This window comes from Mycteria americana, chromosome 9 (genome assembly GCF_035582795.1).
Source record: "Mycteria americana isolate JAX WOST 10 ecotype Jacksonville Zoo and Gardens chromosome 9, USCA_MyAme_1.0, whole genome shotgun sequence".
Classification (NCBI taxonomy): domain Eukaryota; kingdom Metazoa; phylum Chordata; class Aves; order Ciconiiformes; family Ciconiidae; genus Mycteria; species Mycteria americana.
In genome coordinates, this window is record NC_134373.1 from 15,941,788 (window position 1) to 15,964,074 (window position 22,287).

The 22,287-nt window shown below is 41.9% G+C and overlaps 1 protein-coding gene across 1 annotated transcript in view; it reads left to right on the top strand.

Annotated features, from left to right (window-relative positions):
- Positions 1 to 20,187, top strand: part of RAPH1 (Ras association (RalGDS/AF-6) and pleckstrin homology domains 1) — a 99,344-nt gene extending 79,157 nt beyond the window's left edge. The window contains 8 exon segments of the mRNA XM_075511454.1: positions 565 to 630; positions 1,960 to 2,103; positions 3,331 to 3,441; positions 7,111 to 7,209; positions 7,887 to 8,007; positions 9,655 to 9,797; positions 14,440 to 14,580; positions 14,582 to 20,187. Coding sequence (XP_075367569.1) covers positions 565 to 630; positions 1,960 to 2,103; positions 3,331 to 3,441; positions 7,111 to 7,209; positions 7,887 to 8,007; positions 9,655 to 9,797; positions 14,440 to 14,580; positions 14,582 to 16,417 — 2,661 coding nt within the window. The 3' untranslated portion in view covers positions 16,418 to 20,187.
- The last annotated feature ends 2,100 nt before the right edge of the window (positions 20,188 to 22,287 follow it).

The following is a 22,287-nucleotide window of genomic DNA, read 5'->3' on the forward strand; positions in this document are numbered from 1 at the left end:
AAACTTCTTATTTAATAAGATACAGTACCTCTGCATAGTTAGGTTCCTTTTAAGAAGATAAGGAGTATTTCATAATTCTTCATGAAAACTAAATATTTTTATTCAGCAAAACTGTCAGGGCAAGGTGGAAAGAAGTACATTGCTTCAGTGTGTGCTGCTTTGAACACATAAATAATGGCAGTATGTAACAAGTTTAAAGATCTCAGGTTTTTTTAATATTTTTATGGTGGGACTTCCAAGTTCATAGTATTTTTATTTCTGGACACGTTGTACCAGGCAGCTGTTTGTTTTGTGGAAAGCCAGGACAATATTGTTTGAGGCTGTTACTTAAGATAAGATATGGACTGACTGATATTTCTGGAAAAGGTGGTTATAACTTAGTTCCATGTATTATTTAGCAGTCTGACAGATAGTTTCAATTAGGCTGCAAAATTTTGTTCAATTAATGTATTGGTTTTAGATAGTAGCTGTTTTTTTCTTCCTGCTACAGAAAGGTAAATTAGAAATGTTATTTGGCTTGATTTCAAAATGCCTGTAGAAATATTAAGCTTTCTCTTGTTACAGAACTATCTTCTGGGGAAGAAAGAAACCTCTGAGATGGCAGACAGAAATAAAGAGGTGCTGCTAGAGGTAAGACTGCCAAAACAAAAAGGGCATAGTGTTCATTTCAGAGTTTGACGCTAAACTCTGGAAAGGTGGTGATTGAAATTGATGGATGGAGCTCAATGTAATTCTGGAACAACTGTGAATGGAATATGTTACATTTGGAGAAATGGCTATTTTGATGTTACCCTTTTTCAGATACAGTCAGTTAATAACATTGTGTCTTTATTTTGTTTAATAACTAAAATTCCATACACAGTGATAATAAAAATGAGGTTACCTAACTGTGGCTAAAAACAGTCAAAATTTGCAGAACTGTCACCTGTTTTTTTTTGACTTGTGGTGGTAGAGATTTTTTTACTAGTACTCTCCAAATGGTTATTCTCTACAAAATTCTATAGTATTGGTTCAGTGACTGGTCTATGTTAATATTTTAAATTTTGTTAGTAAGCAAAGTAGTTAAAAATTGTTTCAGTTACATTCTAAAATAAACAACCAAATATTAAATTTAAAAAATGAGTGACAGAAAAGGAAGTTGTACCCATGAGACGTACCCATGCTGAAGTGTCATAGCTTCCACTTGATTTCCAGAATAATTATTATGATTTCAATAGTTTCACAAAAGTAAATATTTTTGGTATTTAATTTTAGATTATACTTAATACAATTTAACTTATAAGTAGCATATGCATGCTCTTAGTATATTATTAATACGGGTTTTAATAAGTGGTCATGTGAATACTGTGGATCAAAAAGATGCCTGAAGCCATGACATGCAGAGGGTTGTAATTCTAATTCTTTCTGTTTTCTAGGGTTACTCATAAATCTTTGTTCTGCATATTAATCTGGAGTGTATTTAAAGCATTTGTTTTCCTCTGTTAGCTCTTTATAAACAGAACCTTAACAGAAGTTGTAGCGTTGGCAGTTAGTAGCAACAAAGTACTCATAGAATGAATTATAGCTGTATCTGATGGATATGTAATTAGGTTTTGTGTATACTTAGACTTACGAGGCTACACCTATAAGGTGACCTCGTGACATTAAAGCCAGTAAAGCCATTGGCAGATCTATTACTGATAAGCAGTGGTTAGAAAAGCTTTACAGTAGCTGCTAATATTTTTGTTGTCATTCTTGCACTGAGAAAATGCTAAGATCCCCTATTACATTTGTCTGAATTACCTTATAGTTTCTACAATTAATCTCTAATTCATATTACTGCATGAAAAAAGAGCTGTCCCTGTTATGTGTGCATTCCTGAGATAAAGACTTTCAGAATTTCAGTCATTAAAAACAAACCACTGCATGCTGTATGTTCTGTCTCTTTCTTTCTTCCCAAACCACTGTGTTTATCGGCAGGAATGTTTCTGTGGAAGTTCTGTAACCGTGCCAGAGATTGAGGGAGTTTTGTGGCTGAAAGAGGATGGTAAGAAGTCTTGGAAGAAACGTTACTTTCTTCTTCGAGCTTCTGGAATCTACTATGTCCCTAAAGGGAAGGCAAAGGTATGCTATTTTAAAGCAATTTTCCTGAATTGTTAATTACTGGTAAATAGTGCGCACAAGAGTCAGCCTTAAATTTTGGCTTAGCTGTGCCTTGCTTAGTGCTGCATCCCTTAATTAAAAGTGCAGCTTTATCATGGAAATATTGTGTAAATTACTGTGGTAGCACTTGATGTGAAGGGTGTAATCCTAGATTTAAAAATACAAGAAGACAAGGGTCTGCTTTTTGAGTGAGCTTGGGGTTACGTGTTCAGAAACACTTGAGGAGAAATGATCAGTGGAGTTAAGAGGCTGTCTTTTCTCAAGGAGAATTCAGATGAAGGACCAAATTGCACTGCAAATGCCAGTCATAAAATACCAGACCAACTCCACAATCAGTCTGCATAATTTTATTGGGTTTAGTTAGTTCATATAAATGGGATTCTTTTCGGACCAATTTGTGCTATGTTTTTTGAAACTGGTAAACGTAATACCATTTCTTCAGTGTCACTTTCTGCTGTTCTGTGTGTATCAATAATGAAAAGTAAATAGAAAGCTGCTACAAATGCATTATAGCTTCAAGGCTGAACTACTGTGAGTTCAAGTTGTCCATGAATCCAGCAGTCTTGAGAGCATCAGCTGATCTCCAGTACAGGAAGTCCACCTCCCCCACAGCTGGCAATGAAGAGGAAATATCTGTCAGCGCATCAGCTCCCTTTAGAGCTGAATACGTCTCAGATGTTCTTTCCACAGCCATTTGCTTCATTAAAACAATCTATATGCAAGATAGCCTGTTGAAATTCTGGGCCCTACAATCACTGCCAAATATCATTAGAATTATACTCATGGTCACACTGGAATTTGGACACCTTGATTATTACCAAGATGAAATGTAACCAGCAGCCGTTAAAAAGTTCCCGGTCAACCAATCCTGTTTACTTTCTCCTGATACCAACTCTGAATAAAATTAGAAGTCCTGTGTAAAATGTTGTCAAAAGGCAAACTGCAGACAAAACAAAAACCCAGACTGAATTTGGAAAAGGGTATCCTGGTTAAAAATGAACATCTGATGCAAGAGTTATGCTTGGCTGTATCTCTTTGTATTGGTAGTTTTCAAATCAGACTGAAACTAATATTAGACCTTAACTAGACCTTGTATTAGTACGGGATCTTAACAGTAGACTGATTTTGTCAGTGCATGTGGTTTTCTTATAAAGATATTTTGTAAATTATTATTTTTGTATTTAATAGGTCTCGCGGGATCTCGTGTGCTTTCTACAGCTAGATCATGTCAATGTGTACTATGGACAGGACTATCGGAACAAATACAAAGCGCCCACAGACTATTGTTTAGTGCTAAAGGTAACTTGTTAATTGTTTTAAAAATTCTCATACTGAAAAGAGCAATTAAAGAGCTTGAAACATTTCCATGCTAATCTTAGTCCCTTATAATAACTACACTTCCTAATTGTGAGCAAGAGCTGATTAACACAATATTAATCTTGGGAGAGATTACAATTTGGAATATACTTCCTATAATAATATAACAATTGGAAAACTATGCCTGTCAGTTTTCAGGGCAAATCTCTAACTTATTTTCATTCTGCACATGAGAAATCTAAATTGCCATAAGTTACAGTCACAATGAGAAAGCTATGTTTAACTATGTTTTCTGTGGAGTTGTTGTAATGAGCCTCCTTGACAGAAATACAGTAAAAAATGAGAAAATGCCATGTGGGGACTAGTGCAGAGGGAAGAAATGGCTATGAGTCACTTTCTTCTCCATCAAGCTGACAGATTTCCTTCTCCTGCCAGAAGATCTGTGTGGATTGCATGGTGGGGGAGGAAAAAATATCATAGAGAGCACCAGCAGAATGGCTTTACTGGATTCATATAGCACTCTAGGTTTCTCTGACAGTGGACTTTCTTTATAAGCTGCTTAGGGAAAAATGAGAAGTACAGGACAGTCTTGCAGAGATACTTCCACAGAACACTTTTTCAGCTTTTAGAAATTTAGGGAGCCAGGGTTTTTTATTGGTCTTGGCTGTTCAATAGCCCTAGGTGCATTCTTACTCTTTTGAGTATGCCCTGTCTCTTTTGGCATTCCAAAAAACTTTTAGAATGCTACAGCAGTTAGGTACGCCTTGTATGCTCTTTTACTTGTTCTGAACCATCAGTTGCTTTCCATTTAATTTTCCCCTAGTTCTTGTATAGGAAGTGAACAGTTAGTGAACAATTGTTGCCTGTTTTCCATGCTCCTCGTGGCTTTGTAAACCTTTTCATATTGCTCTGAATTGTCTTACTTCTGGCCTGATGAGTCGCATTCTATTTAACTGTTCATCATACTCTAAAACATAACACTAAACTCTTTTTGTCCCTTTGGCAGCTCTATACCTTACAACAATTCAGGTTCAGTGAGATAATACCCCTTGAAACACTAACTTCAGGGAGTTGTGTCTTCTCAGAGTGTAGGTCCAGCGTTGTGCAGAAATTGGTATTAGAGAGTCAAGTCTACCCATATTGCCCAACCTGAGGGAAAGGGGATGCTGTAAAGGAAGAAACTTCTGAGTATAAAGGACAGGTAAAAAGAACAAGTAGAAAAAAATGTTATGAAAGCAGTGACCTAATCTTAAACTATGAGATTAATAACTTGAGTACTTCAAGTTATTTTAAATTGCATCAACTCATCTCCCAGTCTCTCTTGACTCCCACACAGTGTTCAAAATGGTGTCAGCTCCTGCAAGATAGCTAGCTACAAAGCTATTTTAAAACAGGTTTTCACATTATGTTCATAGCAAGTAAAGTGTCTTCACGGATTTGAAAATGATGCAAGTAACAAGAGGTGGTTATAGTTACCTTTCCTGATTTGTAGCTCATGTGGTGTTGCATATGTCAGTACATTAGAATGTTTCATGTGCCTGCAGTGTGTGGCTGCCTGTCCACTGTGTGAAAAAGGGATTTCATCTTCCAATAGACAGGGCAACATGCATTTGGGCCCACTGAGAGGTAGACACTGAATATCAGATATGGGACATGATATTAAGGGAGAAAGCACACAGAAGTATTTTCCATGTTCTTATAAGTCATTGGTAGAGTTAATTGAATGCAATTAAAAGCAAAAATGTTAGTGTTTGGTAGGTATTTATAAATTCCTTGAAGTAAATTGATTTCTTCTGCTTACATGTCACTTTCTATCCACATCATTTGGACAGGTTAACAGTGAATTATTTTTTCAGAGTTGTTGACCACACAGAGTAAACCAGACTAAGTCTTATCTAAGCAGATTTTTTTTTAAAAGTATTGCCATTCTGAGCATAAATGAAGACATGAAAATGTTAAAGTCAAATTTTAATGTGTCTAAGTTGTCCCTTATTGGCTTACTTAAGTAAATTAATGGGGTAGAGTTAGTCAGGTAACTTAGACAAAGTGAAGCTATGTTTTTAGTGCGGAACTGATGAATGACCAAATTACTGTATTAAGCAGAATTGAGTTCTGCCTTCCTCAATTCTTAAAATGTTACATCAATGTTTTATATTAGTACCAACGTATAGAAGCCATACAGGTTTTTTTTTAACAGAAACCCAGTTTTGTGCCACAAAGGTTCACTAAGCTGGGAAATATCTCCAAAACATGAACATGTTTTTGGAGAGGTGAACAGCAAATACAAACTCAAAGGCCAGTTCTCACTGAAGTCCAGAATGGATTTGTCTTTACATGTTTGCTTCCTTTGTTTATTTTGAACCTTACCGTGCAAGACAGGTGCTGTGCTATTGTTAAATGTAACGCTTGTATGCTAGTGTATAATATTAGCTCCTTGGTCCTAAATGTTAGATTTCTGAGAGGTTCTTTTATTTCTATATAGCCAAACTTTTGAACAAGTCCAGGAAAAAGATGGCTTGTTAGCGAAGTAATTTTTCTGTGCTTCTATAGACTCTTCTTTGTTATACAACACATATGTGAAAGAGGCTGGTAGTGAAAAATGAAAACAATTATCTAATATCATAATGAAATTTGTTATATATATTTTCTTTATGGAGATAAACATGTTCATTTTGAAATAATTATGTTTGGAAGACAACAGGAGAAAATATTCTGAAAAGAGATTAAAAGTTCTTTGATATATGTTTCAGGTAGTCTTCAGTAAAACTTAAAAACCTACGATCATCTAGCAAAACTCTGTGTCACTGAACTGTAAGCTAACAGAGGAAATAATAAGAACTTGAGTATTCAGGGTTGACCCGACAGCTGTGAGACATGTGACTTCTACAGCATGGACAGGAAACAACTGAATAATCCATCCAGAAAGATTTCCAGTGTCTGATTTTTGAAAAATATAAGTTTCTTTCTTGACTGCTGAATTGATAAATACAGTACCTTTTCTTTATTTATATATGCATGTGGGAGCAGCAAGTTTTTTAGGTGATAGCCCTGTATCATTAGGGTAGGGACCTTGAAGGCTCTACAAGCTGAAAACGGAATTGTGCTTAACGGAGTGTCATTTGTGGATTGTCTCACTCGAGCCATACAAAAGCAGAGAAGACCAGTTTGTTTTGGTGTTGAGAGGAAGGTGAAAGTTGTGTCCCTCAGGTAGTGAGTTAGTCCATAGAGCAGTGAAAGGAGACAACTCTTTACTCTTTGGCAGTCTCTTGCTTGTGTTTAGGAAAGATTTTTAAAAGCTGAGACTGTTCTGACCACTTGGCTTGAGTGTATAAAGATTTTTAAAGAGTTTTACAGGTACAGAAGACTCTGTTGGTAGGTAGAAGGTACAGCACTAAAATACAGAAAGAGTCACCCTTTCTTAGTGTTTCAAACCTGAAATCAGTGCACGCTGGACACACTGCCAATCTGCGTGTGAAGCAATCCCCACTGCCACCTCCTGAAATACTCCCAAACATTTTTAAGTGGGCTCAAAATACAGACTACTATAGAGCTTCCAGCATGAAGTTTGTCTGTGTAGACCCAACAGACAAATGGCTTTCCTTGCATTCTTAGTTACTAAAATATTGATGAGGATTAACAACTTTTCCGCAGCATCCTCAGATCCAGAAGAAATCCCAGTATATAAAGTATCTCTGCTGTGATGATGTAAGAACTCTACACCAATGGATCAATGGCATCCGCATTGCTAAGGTAACCTCCTCTAGGCAGTCTTGCACTGTTATCATGAGTTGTTGTCATTATTGTTTGAAACCATTTACAGTTACTTAGCAAAATACATGCTAAACCTAACTTCCCTCTGTTTAACTATTCTGAACATGAACTGTACAATCTTCTTACATATTTCATTCCCTAGCAAAATTGTTAGTCTTTGTTGTTATGATAATTCAGTAATTGGGCCCTTTCTTCTTGTTTCTGCTGCACTTCTTTGTCACGTGATGAAGTTCTAACTGACATCATGGCTAAATTTTAGCCAGCTCCCTTACAGATTTTAAAAAGAAGGCTTATGGGAAAAGAAGAGAATTGAGAAAACAGAATTGTTTTCTAAGATCCCCAGGTTGGCTTAGTTTATTCATTGGCCCATTTCTTGCTTGATGCTATCTCTTCTAGCATAAGTAAACTGTTTTTCTTTCTTTCAGCAATTCACTAATAAAAAGGCAAAAGGTTGGGCAAAGGGAGTTGCCACTTTTGTTAAATAAAACAAAATGAAATTTACACTGAATTAATGTTGCCTGAGCTCCTTAACAAAGAGCCTGTTGTTTCTCTCTGGGGGGAAAGAGGTAGAATAGAGAAGCCAGAGGTGGAGCTCAACAGTCTGAAAAGGGTACACAGCCTGTACAGTTGTTAAATTTGTTTGTCATTTTTCTTAGTATGGGAAGCAACTATACATGAACTATCAGGAAGCATTGAAGAGAACAGAATCGGCATACGACTGGACTTCCTTGTCTAGCTCCAGTATCAAGTCCGGCTCCAGCTCATCTAGTTTGCCAGGTAATAATGTGATCTGTCTCATAATAGAAAGATTTAATTACCTTTTTTATCATCTGCTATCTGGAGACCTCTGGAGAGACTATTGCAGGAAATGGGCTGTTTCTCCAAAGTCTTTTATGCTATGTTTAGTCTAAAACATAGACTTTATGTTTAACATATATATATAAAAACAGATAAAAACCTATTTTATTATATTACTTGCGGTAGTGTATGTATCTGGAACATATAGTACTTTCTTGTTTACCTCCAACAAAGAATGTTTTTCTGATACTGAGAAGAGGAAACTTCCTTTCAAACTCCTGATGCCTCTATCTTCACCTATCTGAAAAAAGAAATCAAAACTATGTTTTAATGATGCATAGAGACTTGTGTGTGTAGCTCTTAAACTGCTTTTGCTGACTGAAATATTTGAAATTGGAAAATGAGAAATAGTCCCTGCCCAAAGGCAAAGATCCAAACAATCTCTTTAGAGACAAACTTTGAAAATACTGTTTCTCTTCCTATGTCAAACTGTGTGTGCCTGCAGTAACATGCTCCTGTTTGCCTCTCAGCAGGGCTAGGACTGTTTTTTTTGTAGCACATAACAGTTTAAAAATTAATGAATGGTTTATATAGTCTCATTTCACTGTTCAGAGCTGACTGAGACTCTACCAGGTTATTCTGAAGCCTCAGGGGCAAATTTCATTATTGAAAACAGGTTATTGTGTGAAAGTGTTTTGTCCATCACAGATACAGGTCAGGAAGTAATGCTACTGAATTGGAAAGGTTCAGAAAGTAGCCTGTGAGAATGAGCTAAGCAAATGCAGCCTAGCTGGGAAGGCACCATGCTTTTTCAACTGTGTGGAACAGCTTGCCAGGTGTAGTGGTAAATTCTCAGTTACTGACAATTTCTCCATCCAAGCTGTGTGTTTTTCTGATGAAGTTTCTCTTGCTGTGGGGAGCTGAGCCACAGCCCACCAGCCATGCATGTTCTGCCAGAGCTACAGTCCAGCCTGTGCCTAGATGCTCTTTTTCCCCAGGACAGCTTGGAACTGCGTAGAAAGCAGGTGCCAGGCTGGATAAATTGGTCTGGCAGTGGCTGCTGCTGTCTTTTCAAGATACCCTGTGGACCCAGAGTGTCATCTGCATTTGCTGGTTGCAGGATGCACATCATTCCTTCTCTTCCCTTGAGGAATGGAGCAATCAGAAGCAGACCGCTGCCTCGGCTAGCGTAGTTTGCCTGTCCTCAGCCTAAGTCCAGTGTTTGTTTCTAAGGTTGTGCTGGGAAGGAGCGCTGGAGAGAGCAGGCTGCATGCATTCCGTGAAATGGGGCTTTTCCCAAAGTACAGGAGCTGTTGGGTGTTTCAGAACCTATACAACTGCAGTGTGTTTTTACTTTGCAGCATATCTGACATGCTGTCATCTTTGTGGAGCTTCAGGTTTGGTTAATACCAGGGATCTGTTGCACTGTTTTGTTTTCCAGACAGCAACGGCCTGGATGTGAGCTAGAGCTTATGCAGTAGTTAGTGGGAACAATGTGCTTTGGTGGGATAACATGTTTAACAAGTGTGATAATAGATATCACACAGAGTTGCATTATAAGCACACAGACTTTACTCTTCCATTCAGAACCATATGCTAACTGTTTCTTAACTTTCTTCTAAACAGAATCTCAATCAAATCATTCTAATCAGTCTGACAGTGGAGTTTCTGACACCCAGCCAGCCGGACATGTCCGTTCCCAAAGTATTGTCAGCTCTATGTTCTCCGAGGCCTGGAAACGAGGCACTCAACTTGAGGAATCCAGCAAGGTAACAAGAAGACTTTAGTTTGAGAACCAACGCCCAACAAAATGTACAAGACAGAGTGATACCTCTTCCACCTCTGTCTTGAGTGGGATTTCTTCTCTTTTTTTCTCTATGTTATTACATACACTGCCATATAATTGTTTTTTCAGGAATAACTTTTTCAGGGAATTGAGCCCTGGAACCTTCTGTTCTTGCTTTTATTTGTGTGCACAGAAGCCCTCTGTTCTTTGAAGGCATGATACAGCCCTTCCCATAGAATCCTATTAACTAATGTTGAATAAAGACAAAATAAAAAGATCAGCTCTTAACAAGTTGAATGAAATTCTTTCACTAAGATCTTTCTCCAGTTAACTAGCCACATCTTTCCATTGTAAAGATGTGAATAACTGAGACCTGAAGGCAGGTATATCTATTTAAGAAGTACTCCAGGAGTTTTTACTCAAATGTTTTCTATTATATTCGGTGGAAACGGAAACAGTAAATATGGTCAAAGCAAAAGTACTAAAATTGACAATGATTGTGGATTGAGGCAGATTTGGTATCTCCTGTTGCTGGTAGAGAGTTACAAAAGATTTTAACCCATTGAAGCCTGGGGCTCAGGTCTGTTGTGGTTTGGTTAGTTTTCAGTCCTTTCTGTGGTAGTTGACTGGTGTAGTTCCTGGGGAATATTTCCAAACACAGCAGAATCGCCCCTTAAGCTGGTTTGTTGTGAGGCTCAAAGGAATTTCCAGGTTCCTGAACAGCCATGACGTCAGTATTAACAGCAGCAGTTATGTATGGAAGTACTTCGGCAGGATGCTATGAGAAGCTATCTTCACTCCCATCAATTTTGAATCTTTCCCAGACCCCAGGTTCAAGCTAGAGAAGCAAGCTTTTTAAAACTAAAACCACGGGTCACTACACCTGACATTGGTGCGTCAGATAAATAACTAAAGATAAGACACAACATCACATTTTCAAATAAGAAAGCACATGTGGCACAATGTAAAAACGGACATGGCTGCATTCTTTGGGATTCAGAACTTTTCTGCAGTGCCTGCTGGCTTGGAAATTGTCTGATTCTAATAGTAATGTAGTACTCGGCCCAAGAGTGTAGCTTGCTAAATTGTGATCCAAAGTTCTCTACTGCATGAGGGCAACACCTGGTGCATGTTCATCAGCAGATGGCTTGTGTATGTGTACAGGGTGCATCATTTCTGCAGGAGTGGGGTAGATGCAAAAGATAGGGCACTTGAGTCTGTCTAGCATATATCCGACAGAGGTGAAAGAGTACTGCCATGAGGACTGTAATGTTGTTTCCTACAGTTTTGGTTTTAATGTGAAAATCTTGCTGCTACGCTATCTGTGAGCTTTTAGAGAAAAGTTTGAAGTTTACCACAATGGGGTCACTGTTGTTCTTACCAAGTCCCTAGTGCTGCTGGCAATTGTTCATTTAAATAAACCCCAAGAATTTTTATGTTATCTGATTAAAGCCATTTTAAAAATAAAATACTCAGACTGCTCCCTGTTGAGGGCCGTCCTTGTTCCAAGATTTCATCAGTTTGAATTCCTTTCTATGCACAAATCCAAGAGGTATATTTCTCTTCCTCGTGAGTAACACAGGTGAATGGATTGCCCTAAAAATTCCAAAGAATCCAAATGAAATGAACCATGTAAAGTAATAATTCAAAGCCATGTTAAAAAATTCTGCGTAAATTGGTGACAAATTTACCTTCAGTGAAAGTACAGTACATGCTTTTTTTGTCCTGTACAGGATAAAAAGGCCCAAGGAACTTAAATAACTATTAAATCAGACTGACAGTGAAAAATGTTAAACTGTGTAGCAAGAAAGGAAATGGCAGTGTTGAAAAAAATTGTAATTTACATGAAAAGGTAGTTGCAGTTGCAGTGATACTGAGACATGCTGGTTTAGGCACATTAGTCTCCAGTTATTTCAGAAGTAGTTACTCCACAGTGCTTTGGTGACAAAGCTGGCTTAAGAAGTTCATAAAGGCAGGTTGCTGCAAGTGGCAGAATTAATGGAGACTTGTCCAGCATGTCCCTTCCCTCTCTGCAACAGCTCTCCCCCCTTGTCACCCTTGCCTCATCCCCCTCAGCAAGCAGGGCAGAACAGAGTGTGCTTTGGCTCAGCAGGGAGATGACATTGAGGCTGGCCGGCCAGCCAGGACGTTGTACTGGTTGGCCAGTGGCTAACTGCTCAACAAGTGAAAAATGGGTGAGTTCTGCCTGCTTTTCCCTCATTTACCAGGGGCCAGTAACTTCACAGTTTCTCGAAGTTGAAAATATATTGAGATTTCTAGCAGTCTGTCTGATTTGACTGAAATTTGCTAACCAAAAGCAACTGGCATAGGAAAAGAGGTGGCAAACAGTTCAATTGCAAAAGCTTGTTTTCTTAGGAAAAACAGCTAAAAAAAAAAAAGCACTATTGTTATTTTAAAAAATAGATACTATTCTTTTTATAGCATTTCTGAGAGTTCCAGGTAGTCATGAAGATGCATGTTACAAATATGAATTGATAGTATTGCAATAAGTAATTTTTCAAGATACGCAGAAGGACGTGACATAGTTATAAGGATGAACAAGGACAGTGATCTATTTCAAGGTTCTTCTATAAACCAAGTACTACTGAATATGTTTCTGGTTGTGGAAATTTAATTTGATTCTGTGGAGATGGGAGGGGCTCCCCCTCCTGAGATGCACAATATTCTTTTCCCTGAGTGTTTAATTTGCTCACTGTGAAAATGACTGTCTTCAATAGATATGAGGAAAATTCCTCTCTGTTTCAAATATATCTAAGATTAAAAAACCTACCTTTCCCAAAATGCAGGTGATCTGTCCACTTCATATTTTGAAAGATGGCTGTTTGCCCAAAGGATACTTTATTCATCTGTTCACATTCTTCACAGCTGGGCAGTGAAGATCTCGTTATGTCTCATTTTGCTTGTTAGATTTTGAACACGTTATTTCAAATGGGATGCTACAACAGGCATCAAAATGCGTGCTCACTGTGCTTTAAGTGACAAATTCAAGATTCTCCAAGGCCTTGCCATTCAGGGATAGCTCTTCTGTTATGCCTTAGTCTCCCTCTCTGTCTGGTTTATGCCGCTTTTATTTTTCCTGTTGCCTTTTGCTGTCTCAGGTGTCAAAAGTGAAGCTCAGCGCACCCGTGGTGCCTTATACAGGGCACAATTAAGGTCAGGTGGTGCTACTTGAAAATTCATTAACCTGGGTGATTGGGAGAATGGTAATTTACAGACTAACACTTGCAAGAGATCAAGATTTCTCTCCTGTTTTGTTATGTGTCCACCTTGATTTAGCTCCAGAACTTTGTTATACTCTTGCCTTCCAGACCTACTGTGACAGGTAGAGGCACACTCCATGTGTGGTGTAGATCACAGTTTGTTGTTTCTGACTCTAATCCTTTTGGTGTTCTGCGCAGCTAGAAACTCTGTGCGCTGGTGTTTAGAACAAAGCAATATGCAAACCTGCTCATACAGTGCGAATGAGCATAATGGGGCTAACTTGTGGCAAAGTATCTACTAATGAAGTATAGGTACCCAGTGTGGTCGGTTGCCGTGTTGATACTGCATTTCTCATGCATGTTTCTGTGCTGTGCACTGGGAAATTCACAACTTGGCTTGTAGCCAAACCACTTTGTATTTGGAGGATATTTATAAACTTGAGTAATGCAATTTTCCTTAATTTTTAACAGGAATGTAGGCTTACAATTTTAGAGAAACAATTTAACTTGAGCAAAACCCAATGAGTAGACTAAAACATTGCCTGCTGCTTTCCCATTGCTCCTTCCCTTAGCCAGTTTTTCCCTGCCTTTCCTTTCTTTTTCTGCTTAATGTAATAGTTGCATGTATAGCTTTTCTTTCCTAAGCTAACTTTCTTTTGCAGATCTCGAATCATTTCCTTCTGGGGAAATTTTCCTAGGAAACCTCAGTTGTCCCTTTTTTTCCTCATTTTTTTCCTTGCCAGTCTTGGGTATCAGAGCACGTGGAGTGGTAGGATCTCAATAGTATTCCTGCGTAGAGGTTGCTCTTCACGTGTTTGAGCCGTTCAGGATTTCTGCATTTTGTAACACTGAACAGTGTAAGGCCTGAGCTAACCAACGTAAAGGCTTGGCAGATGCTCTGGGAGGCCACGTATGGTTTAACTCTAGTCTCACGGAGCTGAGGAGATGTCCGCAGAGTCTCTTGCTCTGCCCGATGTCCTCTGTCATGGCTTGTGGCACTCTGGGGAGCGCTCTGTTTGGGTCATTATACTTGCCCAGCGGAGGACCAGCGGTTCTCGCTGGGTACAGCTGCCTGCCCCACAGAAGTGACAAGGCTGGTGCAGCTTCTGCCTGACGTTCAGCCTAGCTTGGAGCAGACCTGGCTCCACTGATTCTTGCCAGCTCCCCTCCCTGCCTGCCCGGTCAGACTGCACGGTCCAGGCTTGTCAGTGTGTGGCTGCATCGTTTCGCTAATACTTCCTGCATGCTGTAATCTGCCACTTAATTTTTAATGACAGGCACATTTAGACCTTGACTTTATAATCTTTGTCTCCTTCCCTCCCTCCCTCCCTCCCTCCCTCCCTCCCTCTCTTATCTTTTTCCTTTTCTCCCTTTCCACTTTCACTAAAAATCCCTTCCCAATAGGCCCGAATGGAGCCTGCAGGTCGGCCCTTCATGTCTGTCGCACCTCCTGTGTCCCCACAGACAAAAGCGGCGACCCCCTACACAGCATCGCAGCCATCCCCCCCGCTGCCCCCCCCGCCTCCCCCACCCCCGCCACCCCCGCCCCCCCCCTCCGCCACCCCCGCCCCCCCTCCCCAGCCAGGCCGCCCCGTCTGCGGGCTCCCCCGCCACCATGTTCGTCAAGTACAGCACCATCACCAGGCTGCAGAACGCTGCCCAGCACGGCGGGCCTTTTCCCAAAGCTCCTGCTGCACAGCAGGCCCCCCCGCCCCCCCCGCCCTCGGGAAAGCCTCAGCTACTGGTGCCCCCCAACGGGGTCATGCCACCTCCCCCCCCGCCGCCGCCTCCCCCCACACCGGGCTCGGCCATGGCGCAACTGAAGCCGGCGCCTTGTGCCCCCTCTGTGCCACAGTTCACGCCGCCACCGCCGCCCCCCAAAATCCATCAGGTTCAACCAAATATATGCCAGGCCACCGCCACGGCCACCTCCTCGTTGCCACCACCTCCTCCTCCTGTGCCTGCCCCGCCACCACCCCAGGCACCCCCGAAGCCTGTCATGGCAGCTCTCCCCCCACAGCCTAGTGGGAAGGCAGCGTCACCAGGGGTCACGCATGCCACCCCCCCTGTGCCAGCTCCCTTGCCCCTTGCAATAAAGAAACAACCAAGTGTCACCTCTCCCCAGATGCCTCCCCTGCCCCCAGCCCCTCCCGGCCCCACTCCCCCCGCAACGTTCCCAAAGCAGCAGAGTTTCTCTGTGAAGCCTCCTCCATCCCCTCAGTCCCCAGTGCCGTCGGTGGTGAAACAGATAGTTAGCCAGTTCCCACCTCCTCCCACCCCACCTGCCACTGAGCCCCAGCCTCTGAAACCCCTTCCACTGAGCGTGGCTCCGCAGTCGCCTCCAGCAGTGAAGGCAAAGCCCAAATGGCAGCCCGCTTCTGCTCCCTCCCCAGATTTCCCCCCTCCTCCACCAGAGAGCAGCTTAGTGTTTCCTCCTCCACCTCCTTCCCCAGCTTCCTCTGCAGGTTCTCCCCCCCCTGACAAATCAGGGTCTCCAGTCAAAAAGACCAGCAAGACATCAAGCCCTGGAGGGAAGAAACCACCTCCAACACCTCAGCGAAACTCCAGCATCAAGTCCACCAGCTCCACTGAGTACCATGAGTCCAAGAGACCTTCAGTGGACCGCCTTGTCAGCAAATTTGCACACCCACCAGAGCCGTCAGGGTCTCCTTCCAAGGAGTCATCACCTCCTGCAGCCCCTCCAAAGCCAGGAAAGCTCAACCTTTCTGGGGTGAGCCTGCCCATTGTCCTTCCGCAAGGAGGTATCCCGGCCAAGGCTCCTGCTCCGGCTGTGTCTGGGAAGGAACCTGTGGTCGAATTCCCTTCACCACCGTCCGATTCAGACTTTCCACCACCACCACCTGAAATAGATCTTCCTCTCCCGCCAGTTGAGATCCCATCTGTGTTTTCAGGCAGCACCTCCCCAAAAGTCGCTGTTGTCAATCCCCAGCCTCAGGCGTGGTCAAAACCATCTGTGAAAAAAGCCCCACCGCCCACACGTCCGAAGCGGAACGACAGCACTCGACTGACGCAGGCGGAGGTCGCAGAGCCACCAGGGTCAGCTGGCCCTCAAGTGCCCACTTCACCCAAGTCCAGCCTTAGCGTTCAGCCAGGATTCCTGGCAGACCTCAACCGGACGCTGCAGCGGAAATCCATCACCCGGCACGGCTCCCTCTCCTCCGCGCGGATGTCCAGAACAGAGCCCACAGCCACCATGGATGACATGGCCCTGCCTCCGCCTCCACCAGAGCTGCTGGCTGACCAACAGAAGACGAGCAGCTTCGGGGGCAGTCATATATCTGGCTATGCAACGTTACGGAGGGGGCCACCCCCCGCACCTCCCAAAAGGGATCAGAACACCAAGCTGTCTCGGGACTGGTAGTCGGTCCCCAGGGGCCGGTGCTCTCCGTGACTTGTGGGCCGCTCCGTGATTGGCCAGCCTGTGATCTTGCGCACTTGGAGAGAATGTGGGGACGTGGATGATAGTCCCATAAAAAGAGGTGATCTCAAGCTGTAGCTAAGGCTAAATGTAAAGACATTCCCCTTTCATGGCTAGGCCAAAAAAGCTGGGGGCTTGGGGGTGTTGATATTTTATTGGGAAAGGTGGGTAGAGAGGCGTTGACTTACCCTTCCAATTTCTTTTACCCTTCATATGGATTGGACCAAACCCCCATTTTCTTACTTTTTCTGCATTTAGGGGAGGGGGGGAGATAATTTTTTGTAGTGTCTGTCCACGTGAGACATGTTTGTGCATGTATTATAAGTGTAGGTATATAATATATTGTGATATATTTCGTCGCAATTATAGAAGATAACCAGAATGTTTTTGTAGAACCGTATTTATTGTTTCAGTCACTCTATTATCTGGAATCGGACTCTGTAACTAGTCAAATCTCACCACAGAGATGAAGATGTAGGGGGCACTTTAAAGAAAGGAAGAAAAAAACCAAAACCCCCACAAACCTCTTGGCAGTTTGTGGTGGGTAAATGGTGCAGAGCTGAGGTGTTCTGCTGGTAACTGTACATTGCCCATTGATTGAAGAGTACAGATGCAACATACCAAAACATTCTGGTCATAATACTACTGAAAATGAGTATGTTCTGAGGAAGAAAATAGATTTTATATATAGTGGGCTGGAGTGAAATATATTTATACTATAAAGAGCCTCCCCCTCCCTTCCAAATAGTTTAAAAATATACCCTGCTACAAATTATTTCAAAGTTATTTGTCCATGCAGTAAGTAGGATAAATATATATTATTCCAATCCATTATGCATTCTAACTTTATAGTAGGCTCGGTCATTTGTTTCTATGGCTCAAGATGAATATATTTGTGTTAACCCCTTCTGAAAGCTGCCAGGACTCCTGCAATCGATGCCAACCCACAAGGCTGACCCACGCCGATACATCACTTGTACGTGTAGTTCTTTCCCTGAACGAACAGGTAGGTTTCTGTAGAGAGCACTATGTTCTCGCACAACCATACACAGCGTACAGTCTCACCTTGTCTGTGCCTGACAAGATGTATTATCTTTACAAAAACAAGTGTCTGGAAATGTTTAAAGAAAGTATTGTTTGTAATTCATTAGAAACTGTCAGGAAATTTTCCCTTCTAGAAAGAGAGAAGGGCGTGGTAATTTCAGGCCAAGCACAGTGGGAATTTTCTCTCTTTTCTTTGACCCACCAGAGACTGCGACCAATGCATAACCCTGTTAATTACAAAGTTGCACTACTAGCAATCAAGGGAGAGGACTGGAAAAAAACCCAGCCTTGCGAGGCAATAACATTTGCTAATAATTTAATTTAAGGGCCCATATGAGTCAGAAATAGACTATCGTATTTGCTTTGGGGTTTTTTGTTTGCCACCGATTCACAGTCAGTCACCAGATCAAGTACTAGAGTCCTTTTTCTGGTACTTCAGTAGCTTGATTGTAGTCTTACCCATGTATTCGGACGTTGTGATACGGTAATGTAGTTAGCATAAGTGGTCTTATGTATCATGCATGTTCATTACAGGGTAGTGGTACACAACCTTTGTAAAGTAACTAAAATACTTGGACCGTACCTTACCCCATGTTCGGTTGTTACAACTTCCCTCGTCACCATGGGGATACTGTTGAGGCTGAGATGGCAAATGATTTTACTGTTTGTTTACCTTTTCTCCAAAAGCAAATTCTAAATGCTTTCCTTCCCCCAAAGAATGAAACAAAGGAAGTAGCCTGACCTGACAGTATCCTCAAGTGTGTAAAAAAGATGTAAACTAATCTCTCATTAGAGTAATTCAGGCTGATAGATTTAAGAAATATTGTGACAGTGTCCCCCATCCCCTTTTTGTTATAAAGTGTTTTTAAAAAAATCCAAATAATAAAATAAATGTCTTTGTGAATAATTTATGAATAGGAAAAAAGCTTTGCTAATTAGAGGGGAAAAATGACACATCTATAACTATATAGTTTTAAATAAGTGCATCATGAAAAGAGAAAAATTAATGGTGCTGTCTCTGCTGACCTGTTTCATATGATTTTTTAAAAATCTGTTTCAGCACCTCTGGAAATTGTTTTAATATTTCAGACTAGTTTTTTTGAGCAATAAGAGTATATACCATTGTGTGCATTTTTAAAGCACTGCTATGGAAAGGCACTTTTTTGTATCTTTCAAATTGTTCACAAAGTTTTGTTTCTACTATTTTTGTGCTTATAAAGTGTCCTTAAAAGCATTTGCATTGTTGATTTTAAGCATGCTCAGTGTAGCTGGCGAATAACTTCACAGGAAGGTTGTTAAGCTATACTGCAGTTCATGGGTGCTGTAATTTTCAACATCGGTCCTCCTGCTGCTTTGTACTGTGTGCAGCTCCTGAGGCTCATACCCACCAGTGGAGCAAAAGGTGCGCAGATACAGTCGTAACTCCCCGGCTGTTACTGACGATCGGTAAGTGGACACCTTCTCCTACTCCCTGGCAAGCTGCATCTGGGCTGGTGCAGCGTGTGCTCCCAGATGGGAGCAGTCAGGGAATTCCGCCCCATCTATTTTTCTATTCCCCCAAGACAGCTCCACTGGTGTGTGTCAGTTCCAGCCCTTTTTCTTTTGTTCATTCAGTGCAAGTACCTCTGGGCTTTGGGCTCGGCAGAGCAACGTTTTGAGTGCGGTTTCTTCAGAGGCATTTGAGCTTTGTTCTCATTTTCCTGTGCCCAAGTTCATTTACCCAGTTATCTCTCCCTAGACAATGAACCCATGCTTACTACTGCAGGCTGCTACTCAGCTTGCTGGGAGACAAAAGTTTAACTCTTAAGTTTGCAGCAAAAAGAATGAACGTCAGCAAAGGTGGCACCCTGTATTCCTTCTTGTTACAACTTACTTCCTAAGCCAGTAGTGATACAGAAATACAGTGAGTGGCTGCAGCTTACTTTCTCTCAGCTGAGCACCGAAATTTGGCTACGGTGTGGTTCAGACAACCTGGTTGCCTTTTCAGCTTATGAGACCCCTCATTGTAACTTGCTTTTCCAGTGTATTTACTGTTTTTGTGACAGTAAATATTTATGCCTTATTTGTGAGTTATTTTTTCCCTTGTGCCCTGGTCTCATAATTGCACCATTATATTTATTTAAATCAGGAAACAAAGGGGCCAGATCTCAGACACACAGCAAGAAGCTTCCTGCTACAAACATGGGCTGTAATCCTTTTGGCATTATTAAAATGAGCATGTGAGAGCTGAGCTTTCATACTCTGGACACAGAGATAGCAGATGCTTTGATCCTAAAATACTGAGAGTACAGCTGTAGTTGCGCTACATGATGAAGCATATGGCCTTTGGCACTTGTTAAGGTGAGTGTCGGGGAAAGCCCTGCTGCTGCAGGGGCAGCTGAGAGCATACAGCTGCATTTGTTAATCTGTTCCAGGTTTGGTCTTCATTTCCTCTCTGCCACGCAGCAGTAGCATCCACCTCTGTGAGCAGCAAGGTCCCTCCCCTTCAGCTGGGTTTCTCTGTGCCTGCAGCACAGCTGTAGAAAGCAGGGAGCTAGTCTTCTTGGACACTTTCATTGTAATTCAGGTCTCGGGGGAGTTGTTTTGGAAGGGAAGACTAGGCTTTTGTACCAGCACTAATCTTAGAGGAGAAATTATTAAAAAAAAACCCTAACCAACCAACCAAAAAACCCCACAGGTTCTAAACAAACCATAGGTAACATGTTTGAAGTGGACATGCTGGGGGTTCTGCTGAGTCTTTCAAAACCTGTGGTTGGGGAGGAGGTTTAGGCACAAGTCTCACAATAAAATAATCCTGTTATTTTCTGTGGAAGAGGAAAGCTCCTGCTTCCCCCTGCACAGGGGTTTCCTCCTGTGGCAAACCACCACTGCATGCTCTGACTTGGTGCACAACCTCAAAGCCAAAGAGCTCCTCTCCTCAACTTACTCTGCAGTTTCCTGCAGGGCAACAGTGACTGACTGACACACCAGGGAAACAAAGTGAAGGCACCTGGATCACTTTGGTTTCCTGTCTGATGGGAGAGGGAGCAGTTTTTTCAACAAGTGCATTTTAAGATTTACTGTTCCGGACTTGCACATCTAAAGGTTTTACTAATTTCTTCCTTCTGTGCCCTTAGGCAACCAGGTAACTAAAATCAGCTCAGAGATAAGGTGTGGCCAGTTTTCCTCTGAGTTAAAATTATTTTTTCCACAGTTAAAGGAACCAAAAGTGCCGTTTCAACAGCAGAAGGGCAAAAGAGAAATTTTCTGATTACAGAAAACTGCATAGAACTAAATTGTTTTACTTCAGTGGTACCACTGCAGGTAAATGTTTCTTATTCAAAATAAGATTATACACGGGCCTTACTATGAGTGTTACTTCAAATAGAGAGTCATGTTAAAATCAGTTGCAATCCAGCAAAGCAATGTAAATTCCTGACAGAAGGCAGTGAGGATGCAGCCAGAACAGGTGAGTTTGGTGGGGTGTTTTTTCCTTTTTCCATTGTTAAGGTGTAGATTACGTACTTGTTCAAACAGTGCCCCTCATTTGGAGATGGGGGGGGGGGGGGGGGGTGTCTGTCTTCTTTAGGGGAGGAGATGTTTTCCCAAAGCCTGTTTGTGGCTCCTCGTGTTTAGGTTTGCATTCCCTTGCACAATCAGGGCAGACTCCAAACCAGGGAGGATTTAACACTACAGGGGACAGTTTCTCTTAGATGTTTTTGTAATGTGCTGGTGGGTTTTAAGCTTTTATTTTGGAATTACAAGTTTGTCTAAAGTTGAGTAATTTTCCTTTCTGAGTTCTTTTTCTCCGATTAAAAAAACACCCATGAAGACTGACAAAACCAGTGTTACGTTGCAGGGGACAGCACTCACTAATACTGTGATCCAGTGAGTCACAGGCTTTGTCTAGTTATGAAAAGTTTAAGACACTAAACTGCAAATGAGGTGACAACACATGCTTATCCCTCACAATGTAAATTAAAGTCATTGCCACTAACATGGGAAAAATAGTGGTTTGGGTTGATGGCTAGTTGGTGCTCTGAGGCACTCAACAGGGTAAGGACTCGGTGAGCTCTCTGTTCATCAGAAGTGCGTATCTTTGGCGAGGAGAGCTAGAGAAGTTGGAGGAACAGGAGAAACAGGAACTAGTGCTATATGCACAATCCTCCACGGCAGGGATTTAGTGACAGAAGTGAGTGAGAAGGAACTTGAGTAACAGATTTTGGACACACCCCCCCCCCCTTATTTAAATGCTTAAAGATGACTTTTAGGAGACTTAGGAGTTGAACCAGCTGTTCCCTACAGTGGACAATAGTTTCCTCCCACCTTTCCCAAGATGCCAAAGATGCATTCAGAGCTAAATTCCAGGTACGCAGATGTGCTTGCACCAGCCTCTCCTGAGGCTAAGTTGCCAGGAGCGGAAGTGCTGCCGATCTGCAGCAGCTGTTTGGCAGGAGAGCAGGGCTGCCAGTGTTAGATGCTGTGCATCTCTTACCTGTCACCAACACTGGTAACTGGGTTCACATCTGCAAGGGCGGGGCAAAGCACAGTTTAGCCAATAAACCTGTGCCCAAGGCTCCCTGCTGCTGGTGTGGTGCAGCACTGTAAAGCTTGTCCTTCTGAAAGGAAAACGAAATGCTTTGTCACAAGTTGTAATTGCAAGTCTTAGGTCTCCTTCTAGTGGACTGCAGTGGACCAGAAATTAACTGGAGCAGCAGTTTGTTTTATGGCTTACACTAATTGTTAGCAGCCACTGGTGATAGTCTGTGTAATACTGGGGATGCAGAAGT